The sequence below is a fragment of the Spea bombifrons genome, chromosome 5 (genome assembly GCF_027358695.1).
Source record: "Spea bombifrons isolate aSpeBom1 chromosome 5, aSpeBom1.2.pri, whole genome shotgun sequence".
NCBI classification, from domain to species: domain Eukaryota; kingdom Metazoa; phylum Chordata; class Amphibia; order Anura; family Pelobatidae; genus Spea; species Spea bombifrons.
The window spans coordinates 58,127,429-58,145,590 of record NC_071091.1 but is presented as its reverse complement, the minus strand read 5'-3'; the positions used below and the strand labels follow the sequence as shown (position 1 = coordinate 58,145,590).

The 18,162-nt window shown below is 35.5% G+C and overlaps 1 protein-coding gene across 1 annotated transcript in view; it reads right to left on the bottom strand.

The window, feature by feature from the left end:
* The window catches only part of GABBR2 (gamma-aminobutyric acid type B receptor subunit 2), a 207,830-nt gene that overhangs the window by 69,301 nt on the left and 120,367 nt on the right, over nt 1-18,162 (bottom strand). The window contains exon 8 of the mRNA XM_053467694.1: nt 1,670-1,730. Coding sequence (XP_053323669.1) covers nt 1,670-1,730 — 61 coding nt within the window. The remainder of the gene's footprint in view (nt 1-1,669; nt 1,731-18,162) is intronic.

The window sequence follows — 18,162 nt, the reverse complement described above, 5'->3', positions numbered from 1 at the left end:
CAGCAGATCTCAAAATATAATTGGAAAATCATGCAAACAAATATAACTCATTAATACAATTGTCTATCACTAATGGCATTGGCACATTACTTTTAAGCCAAAAAAATAAAGGCAAATTATAGTACAATTTCTAGTTCAGTTTCATGATGCCACTTAGAACATGTTTTACTGGCTTTAACAAATATCCTGCAATTAAAAAAATATGTCCAAAAATCTGATAGATGATTTTCAGATTTAGTTCAAGAAAGACAGTGTGAACATGTAAAAAGCCTTCCGAGTTTCATCCAAACCTAAAGGGCAGTGAACTAAATTCTCTGTCGAAAAACTAATGGACCAAAAACGAAACGAAAAAAAATTTGTCCACGTCTTTTTTTTGTCCATTTGCACAAGTCTACAGTTTACTATTAATTACTCCTACATTCGAGGAGTAGGAGGTCCCTGAAAGTAGGAGTAGGAGGTCCCTGAAAGACGAAACGTACATCTGGGGTTGTAGGCATTTCTGTTCCGGACTGCCCTTGTCGGCAGGATAAGACTAACATGTTGATGGGAAATTCGCCTCTGCATGAAGGCAATACTGTGATATCTATGCATTCTTGGAGTAGTGCAGACTTGAATAGCTTCTAGAGACAGCTTACATAATTATTCTTAACTGCAAACAAATATCTGCGGGAAGCATATTTGGTGATAGGGAAAATAGGAAATGTTTATTAAATATGCATGCTGATAGGCTTTTTAGTTCCCATTTAATGTGCTGAATTTTCGATTGTTTTATTTTAGTGATAGAAACAGAAAGATATATCCGAGTTATACCTTAATTCATATTGTCAGCATCACTTAGTCACAGAAAGTTGTATAGTTTATGTTTTGTATGGTCTTATGATTCTGCTAAAATGATCATGGCTGGAGGCTGTTTTTTTGGGGGGTTTAAGGCCAGCTACTGCAGAAAGTCCTTTGTGCCCTGGTTTTAAATTTGAGCCCATATATATTAATAATTGCAAAAAATAAGTGAGAAGAAATGAGTAACAGAACCATCATTTTCTTATGTCGCCATTATGTTGTGTAATGTCAACTTTATGTGATGTGTTAATTTTTCATAGAGTCACATGTTAAGTTCACTTCAATGCTTTTAGTATTTAAGTGCACGAGTGGTGCACTATATTTGGTTATGCACCACGTTCATGTTTATTCTCCAGATATTCAATATGTTAAATAGCTTGGTAATGTTCCTGTAAACGGAGGTCTATTTTCATGTGACTTTATGCTGGGTTGACTGCAAAAAGGTGTTAATAAGTGCTAAATCAGGTGTTTCTTGTATATATTATGTTCTTGTTAACACAAGTATAATATCAAACATTACAGAAACCAAATGTGTCAAAGGCATATGCATTAATCACAATTCTTTTTTATATTCTTCAAAAAGTTAGCATAGCTGAATTCTACCAATGCTGATCCAACACGTGACAATCATTTCAAAGATCTATAACCAAAGTCACCAATGTATTATACATGAATGTTTTCTAAACAATGAACTTTACGATAATAGGTTGCATACTTGTTGTTTCTCCGTTGGAAATATTCTGGTGCCAAACGATGTTGTCACAATGGCATTTTATATACATTATCAACCAAATTTGTTTTGGTTACATTGTAGGATAATAAATGACCTTACCTTGGAACTGGGTAAATTTGATTGTGCCCATTCTTTCTCCATTCCTGAACACAACTTGTCCCTAAAAATGAAACACATAAACATTGAATTTGAATAATTTTAGCACAGATTGTTTCATGGGTATCATGGCAAAAAAATATAGTTTGGCAAATGAAACCTTCTCCATAGATCCAAAATGGTCTTTTCTTTCACTTTAATAGTAACCAATACTTCAGAAGTATTGGCCTAACAAATGATTACAAATACCATAAGAGCTGGGGTATAATATGCAGGTGTAACTTTACCTGGAACTTTTAAGGAGCAAATCTAGGCAACTGGCATTGATCATTGAATCTGTGACCTAAAATGTCACTAATCCATAATCAGATAGTAATGCGTTATGTAATAAAAATGTAAAAACAATAATAAAATGTTTATTATTCCCTGATGGGAGGGCTCATACAGTGACTGTCATAATGATCACTCCTGACTGATACGAGTGATCTGATGTTCAGCAGTTTGGACTCCAGCAGAATGTGACTGACAGCGACTGACCTGGAAGCAAAGATGCATAAAGCTTATTTTTTCCATTTTAATACACATGTAAAAATGCAAAAAAAAAAACCCTTGTTTAAGTGAAAGATTTTATTTTGTTCTTTTCAGCTATATTTAAAACAGAATTGTGATAGGTCTTTGAATTAAACACATTGATCTGTTTCACCCTGTCCACCCTGGCTAAAGACACCACAATCTAATAGTAAAAAAAACACTGCTATAGCAAACATCTTTCCATGTTACCACTTACATCAAAACATTATACATGTCATTTTTACATTTCCTTTCTCTTTCATTATTTAAATTGGTATTTTATTCACTTCATATTAGACGCATGGTTTAAGCAGTAAATAAGTGTCTAATTCCTATATTATCAGTAATCAGTAATCACTTGTTTTATATGAAATTATATAACCAATGATGAAATAATTAAACAACCAAATAGGGCTTAGCTAGCAAGACCTCATGATGAACAACACTGGCAAATTGGGTGGCTTTGTATTCAGCCTTGCCGGAAACTGCATGCTTGGCATTAAGGATCTTAGAGCCACTTCCTCATTACCAGCTGGTCTTTCTTATGTCTGATTTAGATTTTGATATGCATTATCCAGTGAGCTTTTGCACATCATATTTAAATGTAGATACTATTTGTTTCTTTCCACCAACCTCATGGTCCACAATTCAAAATTCTCCTTCTCTCTTCCTCACAATTTGTTTATCTTGTTTATATATTACCCAGCCTGTCTAGCTACTCCAGCCTCATTGTATTTCTCATTCTCTCATAATACCTTTCCAGATTCCTCAAATATCATATTCTCCTCTGTTTGTGACTTAATTTCTCCAAAAGCCTCATCTATGGCTCAAAAAAATCTTACTTTTCTATCCTCCTTATTTCATTCAACATAGTCACATAGTACCAGAATGCTATGTTTCTATGAAGTCTTACATTAGCCTATTGTCTACCCTGGTCTCCTACCCTTTTTCTTCTTTAACTCTGGTATCTTCTCTCCCCAGCCTTCCTTACCTATAATCCCTTACAATAATAATCATGTGGTCCACTGTCCGTGCCCAGAAGGTGGCATCATCCTTTACAATCTAGTGGATAAAACAGAAGGCTTCATTTTATCATAGACCTTTCTATTTCATAAGACTTCACATCCTGATGCTCTGCATTAGTAGACAGCAGAAAGACTCTGTATATGAGAGGAGCCACTTCTCCTTCCCCACTCAACAAAATACAGTTGGCTAATCTATTTAAATCTCCTGTCCTCCCCAACTATATAGCCACGGAGCCCACCAACAGAAGCTCATCTTTAATATTTTGCAACATATTTTATAGTTAGTGCAGAAAATGAGGAATGTTGGCGTTTAGATAGTTTCCAAAATAAAGCATTAAAATAGTTAATTAGCATTCGATATTGGAACTTTATATGTTTTACTTATTTATACCAAAACCATTTAAAAAGCCTCTTTTTATAGAATCATGTATTTATTCTCTTCTATTCTTTGCTCCCTGTTAATTGCTTTTAAATTGTGCTTTGTTGTAGATTTTTAGTAGAGTATGTTTACAAATTATTGGGTACAAGAAGAAATAACAGTTGTTAAGCACACCGCCTACATTTAGTTTTGACAGTGTTTTCCAAGAAAAGGGGTTTTTAAGTATAAAAGTAAATTTGATAAATATCCTGTTTCTATTGGTTAAATGCATGGTATCTCCCACTGTTTAAAATAGCTGAAGTATATATGGAAATATTCATTTTTCAAACATATGTGCAACGAAACCATTGTAATATTTTTGTTTGCAAAATTACATTTGTCGACACACTGCAGGCCCACTAACAATATTTTATAGTACTATGTTTGTTTTACAAGATTGCAGTAAGTTCTTTGTAAACTAAACGATAGTTTAGTACTGAATTAGTAGCGTGACTGCAAAGTTGTGCAGAATTATTGGTTATATGTTATGGTTATATGTATTTCGGTGATTTCAATGCTAGTACTTTTGACTTATTGTTTTTAACATTAATTAATTTTTGTGACAAGAATGACACCCATTTTAGGAAATCCCTCAGTAGGATGTCTACACTGGGACCAGATGGAAGCCACCCACCAACAGAGATCTAAGGGAGAGCAGTAGAAGGGGGGTTCACACCATTAGTTACATTGTTGTTTAATTATCTTCCATATTTCATAGAAGCACATATTGACAAAATAACATGCACTAAAAAAAGAAAATATATTCCACTGAATGGTTTCCGTCTATCATCTATCTATCTATCTATCTATCTATCTATCTATCTATCTATCTATCTATCTATATCTTTCTCTAGCTAGCTAGTTATCTGCATTTGTATCCTCCAGAATATGTCTATGGCCACATACAATAAAGACAGCAGGAGGTGTCCATTCTACTACATTCCCACATCTATACTACTCAAGTCATGTCTGTGTCAGAGTTAGGTTTCTCATTGCCTAGAGCAGATTTGTTCAACTTGTTCTCCTCCATGTGCTCATTTGTGGCTTGTTGCAACTAACAGAATAGGCAGCAAGGGCAGGCTGGTGTGTGTGTGTGTGTGGGGGGGGGAATTGCCTCTCCAGCCTGTCCAAAATCCTTCAAAATAGGTCTGAGTCAGGCAGCCCATGTTTGCGGGAGCAGCTTTAGGGAAAGGTTCTGGACAAGGTAATGCTGTGGAGCTGTGACAGACTGAGGGTGGGTTAACGTGAGTATGTATTAGTGTAAGTGTGCATTGTTGAATGCATGTGTAAATGTAAGTGCATGTAAAAATGTGTGCATTAGTGTGCATGCATTAGTGTTAGTATGTATGCATATTTGTGTGCGTGTGTATTTGTATGAGTATTTGTAGGTTCAACCCCCAGCTTGTTGGTCCAACAAAATCTGGCCCTTCACATCTATGAAGTTGGACAGCACTGCCCTAGCGTCTATAGCGTAGTTTCTCTCCTGACGCTAATCATTCAAATGTTATTCATGATGATGAGTTATGTGTGAGAATGTTAAGCAAGGATAAAAGCAGGCAGTTAAAGCAAGATTTCATTCCTTCTTTCAACTCTGCTTCTCACATAGGAATTCATAATTATGCAACAGCTAATGCAAATAATTGCTAACTCAAATTAGATCACATTTTATTTTCCATTATGTAAATTTACTGCAATGCTTGTAATAACAGTGCCAATGTCTGTCCTATGTATTTGTTGGAATTTTTAAAAAGTATTTTATTTATCTTTCCAGGCAGGAGGCACGTGTACAATACATGACTATACATGTATATAAAAATTGAAATAAAAACAGGTCTCGATGTTCATTATATAGAATTGTCAAAATGTTACAATTAATAAAATTCCGGACACAAGCGTAGCACTAGCATATTTCTTACATCTCCAGTAACAGCTGCTACAGCACACTGAATAAGACAATATTGACCACAGGAGTTATGCCAAGCCCGACTTGCTTCCTTGTCGAAATTTTTAAATACTAAGCAACTAAACATAATCTAAGCAGAGAGCACGATGGCTTTATTAAACTCTGGAAAGCTCAGATTGGGTGAACTGAAAACCTGACAGCAAATTCACACAGGTAGGAGTATCAATTCTTTTCCACTTTTTGCTATTCTGGATGGGTAAATAGGCTTAGTAACATTAACCTAAAGTGGCCCAGTTGACCAAGTTCCCTAATTGATATATCTTCATTTGCTTCAATTTTTGAGCATATATAATAGGGAGTCCATTTATACTAGCCTATGGCTTTGCGCCAATACTTTTACTATGTTTTTGAAGATGAGTGGAACCATTTTCTTAGGGTATCATATAATCACTGCCATTATTTGGGAATACATGTATTGGGACTATATGAGGTAGTTATCAAGTATCATCATATATACAGTATTGTGGAAAGGTTTTAGGCAAGGATGAAAAGTAAGAATGCTTTCAAAAATAGACATGTTAATCTTCTGGGTACACTTGCTGAAAGCCAGGGAGTTTGTAGGCACATAGCTAGGTATGAACACATTGAACAATTTTTCAAACAGGCACTAATGATCATCTATTTAATATGTAGGTTGAAACACAATTATTAACTAAAACAGAAACAGCTGTGTAAGAGGAATAAAACTGGATGAGGAACAGCCAAACTCACTAAGTGAGGTTGCTGAAGCCAGTTTAATGTAAAAAGTCATACACCATGGCAAGACTGAGCACAGCAAGAAGACACAGGGATATTGTATCAGCGAGATCTCTACCAAGCAGAAATTTTAAGGCAGACACAGGGCTCCAGAAGTTCTGCCCAAGCTCTTTTGAAGAGGCACAATAAAAAGGCAATGTTGAGGATCGCAGAAGCAATGTTTGACCAAGGAAACCTGAAAGACCTGTCCTGCTTACTTCCGTTTGCAAAAGGAAGATTACAGCGCCATCAGGTCAGCATTGGGAGAAAACTGAGGGACCCTGTTACACCCATCTACTGTCTGGAGAAGTCTGGTCAGAATTGCTCTTCATGGAAGATTTGCAACCAAAAGGCCATACCTCTGACATGGAAACAAGGCCTTTTAACTATACATAAAAAAGACAGGACCTGGGGTGCATAACAATGGCAGCAGGTGCTCTGGAATGATGAACACAGAAATTATGGGGCGCAGATATATATACGGGAAAAAACACCTAAAGTGATTATAATAGCGTCTTTAATAATAAATATAAATATACATAAGTGTAAAAATATCTTTAATATAAATAAATAAAGTAAAAAAGGCAATCTGACCAGCAGAAAAAGAACTTACATTAAGTCCAAGCACCCAAAGTGCATTAGTGCGTGAATGTAAGCAAACCACTGATTCCGGAATAAATAAAGTTCAAATGAGTCCTTCCAAACGCGTTTCGCCAATTGGCTTCTTCAGTAGAAGTATTCTCAATTCGGTAAGGAGTTAAAGGGCTGTGTGAGCGACTCTACTGGTCGCCGGCAGGGGCCTCCCCAAGTATCAATCAATTGGTTGATGCCAACCCCTGCGATGCTGCATAGATAAGTTAGGCTAGTTGGGGAAGGGACCAGGGAGATTAGTAAACAAAGACGAAGACGAACACAAAGATTCTACGTGTTGTATGTCTTCGTCTTCGTATACGTTGTGCTGCCGCCATGTTAGTTTGTTCAGTATTCAGGCTGAACAACGAAAATTCAGCCTTCGTGTTTGTTTTCATGTTCGCCCCAATTACGAATGGACTACTGGAAAGCCGAGGGAAAATCCATAGGGTTTCTCAAATCAAACAAATTTAGATTTTTAGCATATTTACTAAAATAATACATACAACATGCTTTTATTTGTCTAATAATCTATTCCCACTGTCTGCATATTATGTGCTTTGCAGATATTAAGTGACTGACAGACCTGAGGGACTTTTTATTGAGAAATACAGTATATTGTCGCTCTTGTTCTAGTTCTACTCAGTCACTAAGAACTATCATATGAACTTATATCATTTCTCCATGTTATCAGAGGTTCACAATTATTATATTATTTATTATAATATAGTAGAAAATAGATATTCAGAGGGAAATAAGGTAAAGGAAAACAATAGAGAAATGTATTTTAACTAAGAAATCAATAGGGTTATTCACTTGACTGAGTTAGACCTAGATAGTTAATTAGGCTAAAATTATGCCATAATACATAATTACCTAAAGAAAAGCATGGGCAGTGGGTAATTAGGTATTTCAGGATGGGAAATAAAGACAATTGGTTAGTCTAATGGAACAACAAGAAGTACAATGAGAATGAAAGTAGCTTAAGGCCATGAAGTAGCTTTACTTGTAAAACCATATATTACAATATTGTAGAATAAACAGATGTTTGCTTTATTTATTACATAGACTGTGATTAATTGTAAATGTAAACTTTCTCAGAGATACCATAAGCATGGGCCTTAGCTGCTAATCTGGACCCTCATTTTTTCACCCCCTGAGCACAATGTTTTTATAGCATGGGTAAAATCCTGGCAACATGAGTGGGAGGAAGTAATAACAGTTGAGAGGTGCAAGTCATGGCCAGAGAAGAGTTAGGAGAATATTTGGATATAAGTTATATAGGAGGGTGCAGTGTTGTTAAGGATCCTGTAGGCAAGGGTCAGACGTTTAATTTTTCAATTTAATTTTGGGGGGGGGTATGGATTGTAAGTGGATGGACAGACATAACGAGACAGAGAATACAGAGCAATAGGATAGGACAATAGGTTTGGCAGAGAGGGTCAGAATAGATTGAAGTGTTGAAAAGTGGTAGAGGCGGGGGCCTGTTAGAAGGGAGTTGCAATAATTCAGATGATAATTAATTAGTACAGTCTAGTATAAGGACAGGGCAAATTTAAAATATTATACACTATCTGTAATAAACTCAAGTACTAAAAGTTAGTTTTCCCCTTAACACCTTCTATGAAAGGGAAGTCAAAAGAGGCAGGGTTAGCTCCACCAACATGTGGAACAGGGCAAGGGTGAGGTAGTGGGCGAGAGCCTTCAAGGCATGTTGCTACCCATAGATGTTCCATGGAGTGTAAAAAAGAGATGAACTTGGTATAGAATGGGCAGATATTCTAAGGCTAGTATAGAAAGCTCACCAATGTGACAAATACATCAGCTATAGTTACTTTCTCAGTATGTAATATACACTAGACTTGTGCATTCGTCTTCGAACACGAACACGAAGAGTGCGTTTTCGTGTTTGTTCCGAAGACACGAAGAAGAGAGCAGCGTTAAAACGTAGACAAAGACACACAACACGAAGAATCTTCGTGATCATCTTCGTCTACTAATCTCCCTGGTCCCTTCCCCATCTAGCGTACCCTATCTTCGCGGCATCGCAATAGTTGACGGAAGTGGAAATCCGTAGGTTCACCGTCAGGGGTTACAGGGCAGTGCGAGTGAGCGTTGTAGGGTAATAATAATGAAAATAATATATTTTATATCATTTACATCATTGTACCATTACATCATGTAATGAGATGCTTGGTTTGTCTAAAATTTTGCATTTATGAATAGTGTAACCGGACATAAAAATACATAGAGGCTTTTCTAAGTAAAGTTCCAGCCTCCCAGGGGAAAAAGATAAGTCTTGAACTCAGTACGCAATAGTTAAGAATCTATTTTTTTTTTTAAACCCACTACCCCGCTTTTATGAGTGGATGATTCATATTCAAAGCCACACTTTTGCTTAGGGTGGTATGTTGCATTAGATAACATTTAATTTTGTTTTTGGAAAATTGGCAAACTAGAGCTAGCATAAATTGTAATGGAACTTCCCTATAAACAGGGTTGCCTGGATCGGTACTGATGTATAAGGTAGGGGCTAGCAAGGGATGGGGAAGTTGAGTATAAGCAACATGAATAGCTAAATGTTAAAATTGTAAAGTCAGGAATGCACAAGGGCAAAAAAAAGTGAAGGACTGCATGCTAGATGAGAATCTAAACCTGCTGAGTTTAGTCAGTGCAAGCTTTCACAAAGTAAAGCTGACCCGGAAGAAAACCAGGATGATCAAGACCAATCAAGTATCAAACTATTTATTAACAAACAACATATAAATTATAATCTACTCATTACACTGCAAACCAATGAAAGTCTACTTGAATTGTAAAGAAAAAACGGTTTCTCCAGTTTATGAAAAATGTAGTATTCTCGAAATGTAATTGCGTAGAATATATACAAACAAAATAACACTTTCATAAATATATATCTATAGTAGAAAATACAAAATAAGCATAATAATACACATTTGAGAAAGACACTGAAGCTAGCATTTTTTAATTATGCATTTCATAAAATCTCTACAACTACATTTTTGAAAACATATTATTTTTGAAAACAGCATGACCTTTAATTATGGCATAATTCTTCAAATGCTTTCTTGGCTCCAGATGGCTAAGTTACAAACTATTGGCTGAAATTGAGAGATTTTACAAATGAATCATCACAGATCATGTGTAATAATCACTGAGCTAGGGAACACCAGAAATCCACAATATGCTTTATGATACTGAAAGATAAATTAAGACTTACTCATTTTTATGTTTCATAATATGTGGTTTTAACTTGTAATGGTCTAGATGAGTACCAATTGCCAAAAGTCTAGGTTTTAGTACCTTTGTACATCCAAATCTTGTACTGTGGCTTTGCTGTACATTTTAATACTTCTAGAACAATGAAATCATGCAGAACAACAAAAAGTCACATTATCATAGACAAGTAAATACAGGGATGAAGATTGTGATGTGCCTTTTAGAGACAGCAATATTCCAGGTAACTTTTGCTATAGCCCCACCTATCTAAAGTGTTAACCTCACTTTTTATTATATATTACATGTGTTGTTCTTTTGCAAGTATTTAAAGTATTTATCATATACAGGTATGCTGCAAAAATTACACAGTATGTAGCTGATTGTGTTACTATTTTATTGTGTACTTGGATCAGTTATAATTTACCTTTTTGGTACATTAGGCAATGTGATTTTGCCAGGAAGTGTTTTTTTGGCATTGTTGGGAAAACCAGTTAAGATAGATGTGGTTGCTGTGTGCCCTATGACTCAAATATTTTCCATTAGATATTTAATGCTTAGGAGTCAGTAGTGGAGACAACTGATGGTCTACAACTACCTATATTTGTAGTAAATAGTTTTTCATCTGGGAAAATTCTCAGAATTTCACATAATGAGGATTAGTGAGAACATACAATGACGCGTTTTAGCACATCATTAGATGTGTTTATTCATAAACGTTACCTGAACATTTGGTAGTGTTCTCAATGATGTTTTAACAAACATGTCAATCATTTTCAACTTGGTAATCAGTCATAATAATCATTCACTGAGTGTTGTGTCAATTGGGATACAGGATACTAAGTGGTGAAAGATATTTCCAAGAAAAAAAACTTTATTTTATAAAGTGTATTTTTTTTTATAATCCCCCCCCGTTTTTAGCACTTGCTATGTAGTCCTAAAATGTCTTAAGAAAGGCAATAATTGAGTTTTTAGGTGGCCAGTTTCTTCTTAAAACCCAGCAATGACATAATCCAGAAAACGAAGTCTAATACTGTAGCACGTAATCTCTTTTGACTTAAAAGTCTTTTCAACATTGGATCTGTGCAATGCAGCTATAATTTCCCCTTGCCATCTGCTCACAATTAGTTAATCTGTGAGCTGATTATCAGTCAAAAGTAGAATCTGGAATCTACTCGATATGCAAGAGAAAATGTGTTTAATGAGCAGTTAGTGATTCATTTTCCAGAGAATGCCATGGAATGTTGGGCAAAACATGATGTCTTGAATGTGAGATTACCTACTGCTGCTATGGAAAGTGAGAACATGCACGCACAGATCTTATGGGAAAATTGGTCATTGTTACATATACTAATAATTTAATGCAAAATATGTAACCCATGATACAACATATCTTAGACTAGGGTTCTTCAATATTCGGATCACAACCCAGAGATGACTGGGTTGGTTTTTTGTGTGGCAGCAAGTCTACCTATGGCAGGTGTATTGACCTAATCTGGCAGTTGCCCCATTTGGTATTGCCACTTTCCTTGAAGCTCTCCTGATGCTGCATGCTGTGAAGTGACATCACATCCTAGAACTCAGAGTGACATGGGAACATGCATCTGTATTAGATCAGTTGAAAATGCATTAAGTGTTAATATGTTTTTAATATGTTTTATACAATGTTCATTGTACTATATCACTTTGCATTATAATAAGCATATTAATTATGTATTTATATAGACCCATCATACATGTAGCACTGCACAGTGCATCACATAATTACAACTAGTGCATCACATAACAACTTACAGAAATGTAAAGTGAGGAGGGCCCTGCTCAAAAGAACCTTATTATCTAGAAGGACCAAATATTGCTGACTGATACGTAATAAACATAGGATACTACATAATGAACTTGTAAAGTTTATTTTCAAGGCTAACCATTAGAAAAAGATAAACTACAGATTCTCACAATACTAATGTAGTATTAGAAGAGTTACAAATGAATTTATTCAACAAATCAAATTTACTTTAAAGTCACTGAAACATTTTGAGACAAGCAACATTTTGTTCATGTAATAACACTCACAGAGTTTGATACAAGTCCATTTGCCCCAAGTTTCAAGGATCTTACTTAAATCCAGATATGGTTCTCTTTAATGCTTTTGATAAGTTTCACATAATAATCCTTTTCCATACAACTACTAGGTGTCTAGTAATAAGGTAGCATATACACCATAGAGCCATTCTTTAAAAAGCTGAATGGCCAGTTGAATTAATGAAGGCTAACTTGACCGACAGGATTGTCTAATGACGTATGTCAAGTTCTATAAATACATTTGTATATTGGTATGCCACTGCGTCTAGTGAGTATGTTTGTCAATAGATTTGAGAGTAGCAGGAGAGGGTATGTGAGGTGTGTAACCCTCCGATGCACTGTTTCAATGACAAGAGGGTAGGCTGTAAAAATCCCCATCAATTCCCCTGGTACACAAAACAAAGAACAAACAAAAAGTAAAATTAACAAATACAAAAATAAAACAAATACATTTTTTTTAATAATCCTATAGAAGTATCCTGTATTACAGCTTTTATAGTCCCCAATGCAATACATTCTCTAATCACTTGGGGCCACCGGTGCCATTTTTGAATCTGCCATTGGGTACAGGGAAGAATATAGATTTTTTCTACTGTTTTCTTTAGTGTCTTTTTAAAAGACAAATTGCACACTCAAATGCTGTTGTCTGACTTGCTGGCTAGCCTGAAAAGTTAAGTGTTTAATTATCAGATTTTTTTTACCCAAAAGCACACTGGCTGAACCTCAACCTGCCCCCCCCAACCTGGGATATGGCTAGGTAATGCACATTTTATTTACTTGATCTAACTTGTAACTGTTTGCTGCTGCAAGCCTGGATTGTAGGACATATAAACTTATACAACTCAAATGTTTTGTGGCTCAGATTGAACATATATCATATGCATGCAGTTTGTCTACAGTACTTGATGGTTTTTCTCCATTTTCTAGATTGAAATGATATTTTGGGGGCGAAGCAAACAACATGGTGCAATATAAACCACTTTGATAACACAGTGACAAAACACATAATGTTAATTGATGACATTTTGAATGTATCCTCTGGTCTTTCATAATCATTTGTTTTCTTTTCGTCTTTTCCTAATTGGTCAAACTACTTTAAACACCAATGGAACCAAAATCATCATAATTATATTATATATTTATATTATTATTTTTTTTTTCTTTTTCTTGCTCATGCTGTCAATGTCTCCCTACCTTCTCCATGTCTCCTTTGCTCCTCTTCTTGTTCTGCTTCTTCTGTCTTTATTCTTTTGTGTTCTCAGGTGATCCGCTTGTCCTAGGTCTCTGTACGGCATTATCCGGGCTTGGTACAGTATATTTGGTACAGGGCGAAGACTCTGCACACACTCTCTTCCCTGAGTGGAAGAATTAGGGAGAGGTTGCCCCCTGTTGCATAAGTACTACACCAGGCCAGAATAATGCAGGTGGATCTGTGGACAAAGAAGTGCTTCTACACTTCTCTTTCTTCATGGATTTATCTGGTGTAGTGGTTCCGCAACAGGGCGGAGCATTGGCACACACCACAGGGACATCCTCTCCCCCGTTCATCCAATAGGGGGAAAGTGTGTGCGCTGAGGCTCCACCCTGCTGCAGAAGTACATGGAAGAGGCCAGGATAATGCAAGGAATGGCTGGGAGAAGAAGAAATAGAAGACCAAAAAGCGGAAAAGATCAAGAAAATGAGCTGCAGAGAAGGAGACAGAGAAGCGGAGACATAGAAGCAGTGGTCAGAAAAGGGAGACATTTAGAGAGATTATGAGAGAGTGAATGAGCGTGAGCGACAATGAATTTTGTTTTCGAATGCATAAAGCCCTCCAAAATGTGTCCAAAATTCTGAAACGAGATATATATATACACCAATCACCCATAACTTTATGACCACTGACAGGTGAAGTGAATGGCTGGATATATGTATATATTCACACAATGTATATCATATCATCATTGTATGAATAGGGATTATATTGTGATTATATTTTGTTCATAGATCAAATATAAACGTGGGACCTATCTTGGACCTCCATTTGTTCAGGAGAAATAAAGAGTTAAGGATATTCCCCACTCACACAACTGAATCTGCAATTGGAGCACCTCTCTAAGGAAGTAAACTAGTTTAGGCTTGAAATTGTGTCTGCCAGAGAAGAGGAGCAGTGATGTATGAAAAACTGATCCAATGAACAACATTAGACCTGACAACTTTGGAGCTACTCCAGGCTAAGCAAGTTAGTACCAGAGGTTTCACTTGTTCAGGTTTTTAGGATGCCTGGTTTTAAAAGGCAGCAGTTTGCATGTCATAGTATAAATTTATGTGACATTTCCTCATGTATTGTATTGTCCATACAGCTAACTTGAACGATATTGGAGTATATAAATTTAAACATTCTCAATATATATATGCTGCCCTAAAATCAGTTTTAGTACATAGCACTAGAAGATGCCTCAACTTTAATACATTATGGTTTAATTACAGTGTATTCTATTGTGTCTACATTTCCAAAAATATATCTAATTCATGTTGGTACAATTTATACTGTAAATTGTAAACTGTAAATTGTGTGACAAAATGCATTTCTTACCAAAGTGTGCAAAAATTAACACATGGAAGTGAAAAAAAAATGAATAATGCATGACTGTGCAGTTGATATTTCTGTTAATGTTTTATTTTTTTCCATATACAAAATATCTCTTAGAATCCTTTTTTTCTAGGCTAGTAAATTAAGTATATTACATACAAATTAACTAAATAGTGTTTGTTGGCAGTCATTGCGGGAATGCATGTTTTAACTGTTTACAAGTGCTAGGCCTCAGGGACGGTGTGTTTTGTCTTCAAACAAGGGAGTAATGTTTGGTCATGTCTACTCCCCAGTTCTGCCAATCTCTTGCTTAGGTTCCATCCACTACCTGCTATTATTCTGGCCTGGTGTATTCTGGCCACTAGAAAGTATCACCTGTATGCACAGCTAGCCCTGCCTCCAGTAAAGAGCAGAAGAGAGCTTTTGGGTCTATCACTAAAAAGTTCCCGACTATGGTAATGTAACAAGATTTTCCAATTAGTAGACCCTAGTGGGATTTAAATATATATTCATTGTCTACTAAGCTGACATTGTTTGTATTTTCTACATTATTCTATCAAGCCCCCCCAAAAAAATTAACATTACCACAAGCACCTTCATTAAAATATATTTAGTGCATTTTTATTGCAGTACTTGCCTCGTCATTAAAATTACATGTCTAAAAAACTGAGAGAGGCCCAAGCATGGTGAAAATAACAGTCGTTATTTTTTTTTCTACCAACATTTTTGCCAAGCCTTGGTCTTTCTCCCTTATCTGCAGCACGGCCCTAGATGTTTTAATAGTGCCATTGGTCAACTTTAAAATCACAAAACCTTAGTAATTTCCCACCAGACTTTTCTCAATATCTAGCATGTCGTTTCTGCACAAACCATGGTGTGATACCATAACCCCTTCATCACTTAGCACCATATTACAGATATGTCTCCATCCAAATGAATTGGCCACTCTGGGCAGGACTTAAGATAAATATTAAATCATGACCTTGGGAGCCCCTTGCCCTGCAGGGGCTGCAGCTTTCGACCAACAGTAAAAGATGCACATATTATGTATGCGAAAACAATGTAGCAAGCAAGTATCAAAGATTACAAGCAATTTAAAAAAGCTGGTTAGGAGAAAATATGTAAAAGCTTAGCTGCTAGGCAGAGGCAATTATTCCAAGTGTCTAAAAAAATTGAATTACTAATTTAAAAATATTTTTTATAAATGCTCATCTGCAAATACATTCCTAATTCATATACCAATTGTTAAACCATTTACAGAGATGTGAAAAAATATCAGTATGAGCAACAATACAATAAAAGAGGATCTAAAAATGCTAGTATGTATTAAACACTGAATGCAAGACATGTGATGCATATCTTTAAAATTGTTGAAATTTTAACAGCACAGATCATTTTAAATCTCTGCTCTTTAATGGGAAGCATTTTCAGGTGACAGGTCCACTCTAAATAAGTAGACAAAAAATGTATTGCTAATGTATGTCATTTAGAAGTTTGTCTCACGAAAAAAAAGGCAAATCCATCATATTTGACTTTTTAAATCTCCAATATTAGTTACAAACCTATAGTCATAAAGGGACAAAACCAAGTGTCATCATTTTGGAGAGCTTTAAGTAGTTTGATTACTGGTTAAAATGAAGGAAGAAGACATAATACTACTATACTTGGAAGACCAGCTTTTTGAGTTTCATTCTTTATTTATCAGTATGTTGTTGTATAGTGGACAAACAAAATGCATTATGAAAAATAAATGTGCTCAACAAACAATGTTGTTTTTCTATCCCTAGTTATTCAACTTTCAGTTCATTGTCCTTTCCTATTTTCTTTACTGAGGATATATAGATTCTGGCAAAGTATGAATTTGACTGTGCCAGTATGTATTAAGCGACGTTTATTAAGTTTGAAATATCAGTCTATACACATTCTCTTTCCTCTTCTACATATGATTCTTTTTCCTCGTAAAATACATTTTGTTTTGTCTTGTATTATTGTCAGTACTGATGAAGAGTGCTGTTCATTAACCATATGTATGTATTTGCATGGGTAACATTTAATAACATGCCTTATATTTAGACCCAACAATTTAACCACTATTCAAATTTTTGTTCACTTGTGTCATTAAAGAGGAAAGGTTGATTCCACCCACAAAGGCCTCTCCAAGAATTCATCAATAATGTGATATTGGTATCTTTCTGGGAATGTGAGAAAGGATCCACACTGGAATTACCCATTTATTGGCTCTTGGTTAGAGCCAATAGAGTATTCTATTACATAGCGAAAGTTTATCTAATATATGGGCCAGGACCTCATTTGTGCATAACATTGCCAATACCTCTTCTGTAATATAAAAGCAAGGTAATTATGTAAAAACTAATCTTAACCACAAAGAAATATGGAACCAATAACAGTCAGTAACTTAATAGCCTGCCTTATGGTGCATCCTTGCTTGATTGCAACTCAAGCTTTAGATTAGGGGAGACCACATTTTATTTCTGCCATTCAGGGACACACTATGAAGCGGATGAGATTACATACACAGTATATACACATACACACTGATTCACATATGCACACGGTCACATGCACATGAAAATACATTTTATATTATATATATCTCACATACACACTGAATCACATATACTATTATATATTAATTATTAGGAAAACTTTGCAAACATGTTGATTACAGATTTCATAATATACATACAATCATTACATCATATATGAGTAGATTCAGAGTGTTAACAACTCTATTACCAGACATTACACACACACAGAACCAAAACACAAGGCAAACTTGTTAGTTAAGGGTAAATGCTAGTTGTCAGCCACTTCAAACTCCCCTTGACTGCAAAGTCACATTCAGTGAACCTTATACATAGAAACATAGAATTTGACAGTAGATAAGAACCATTCGGCCCATCTAGACTGCCCATTTTTCCTGATGCAAGGGATTTATAGAAATATAAAATATATTTGCTGGGTATGGACACTTCACCTTATACTACTAAACCAAAATCTGCTAACCAAAACCTTTAATGAAACAATGATTTTCAGAAAACGGCACTGGGCATAAAACATTTACGGAACAAATTAACAACACAATGCTAAATTTACTGACATATTTTGAGACAACCTAACCAAACAATAGCTTGTCAACATGAACCTCATCAACACTCCTATTTCTCTACCCATAATTCTGCTTATTGCAAGCCATAGAATAAATATTGTGATGTTTCCTAGCTGTTTTGACCAATAAAATAC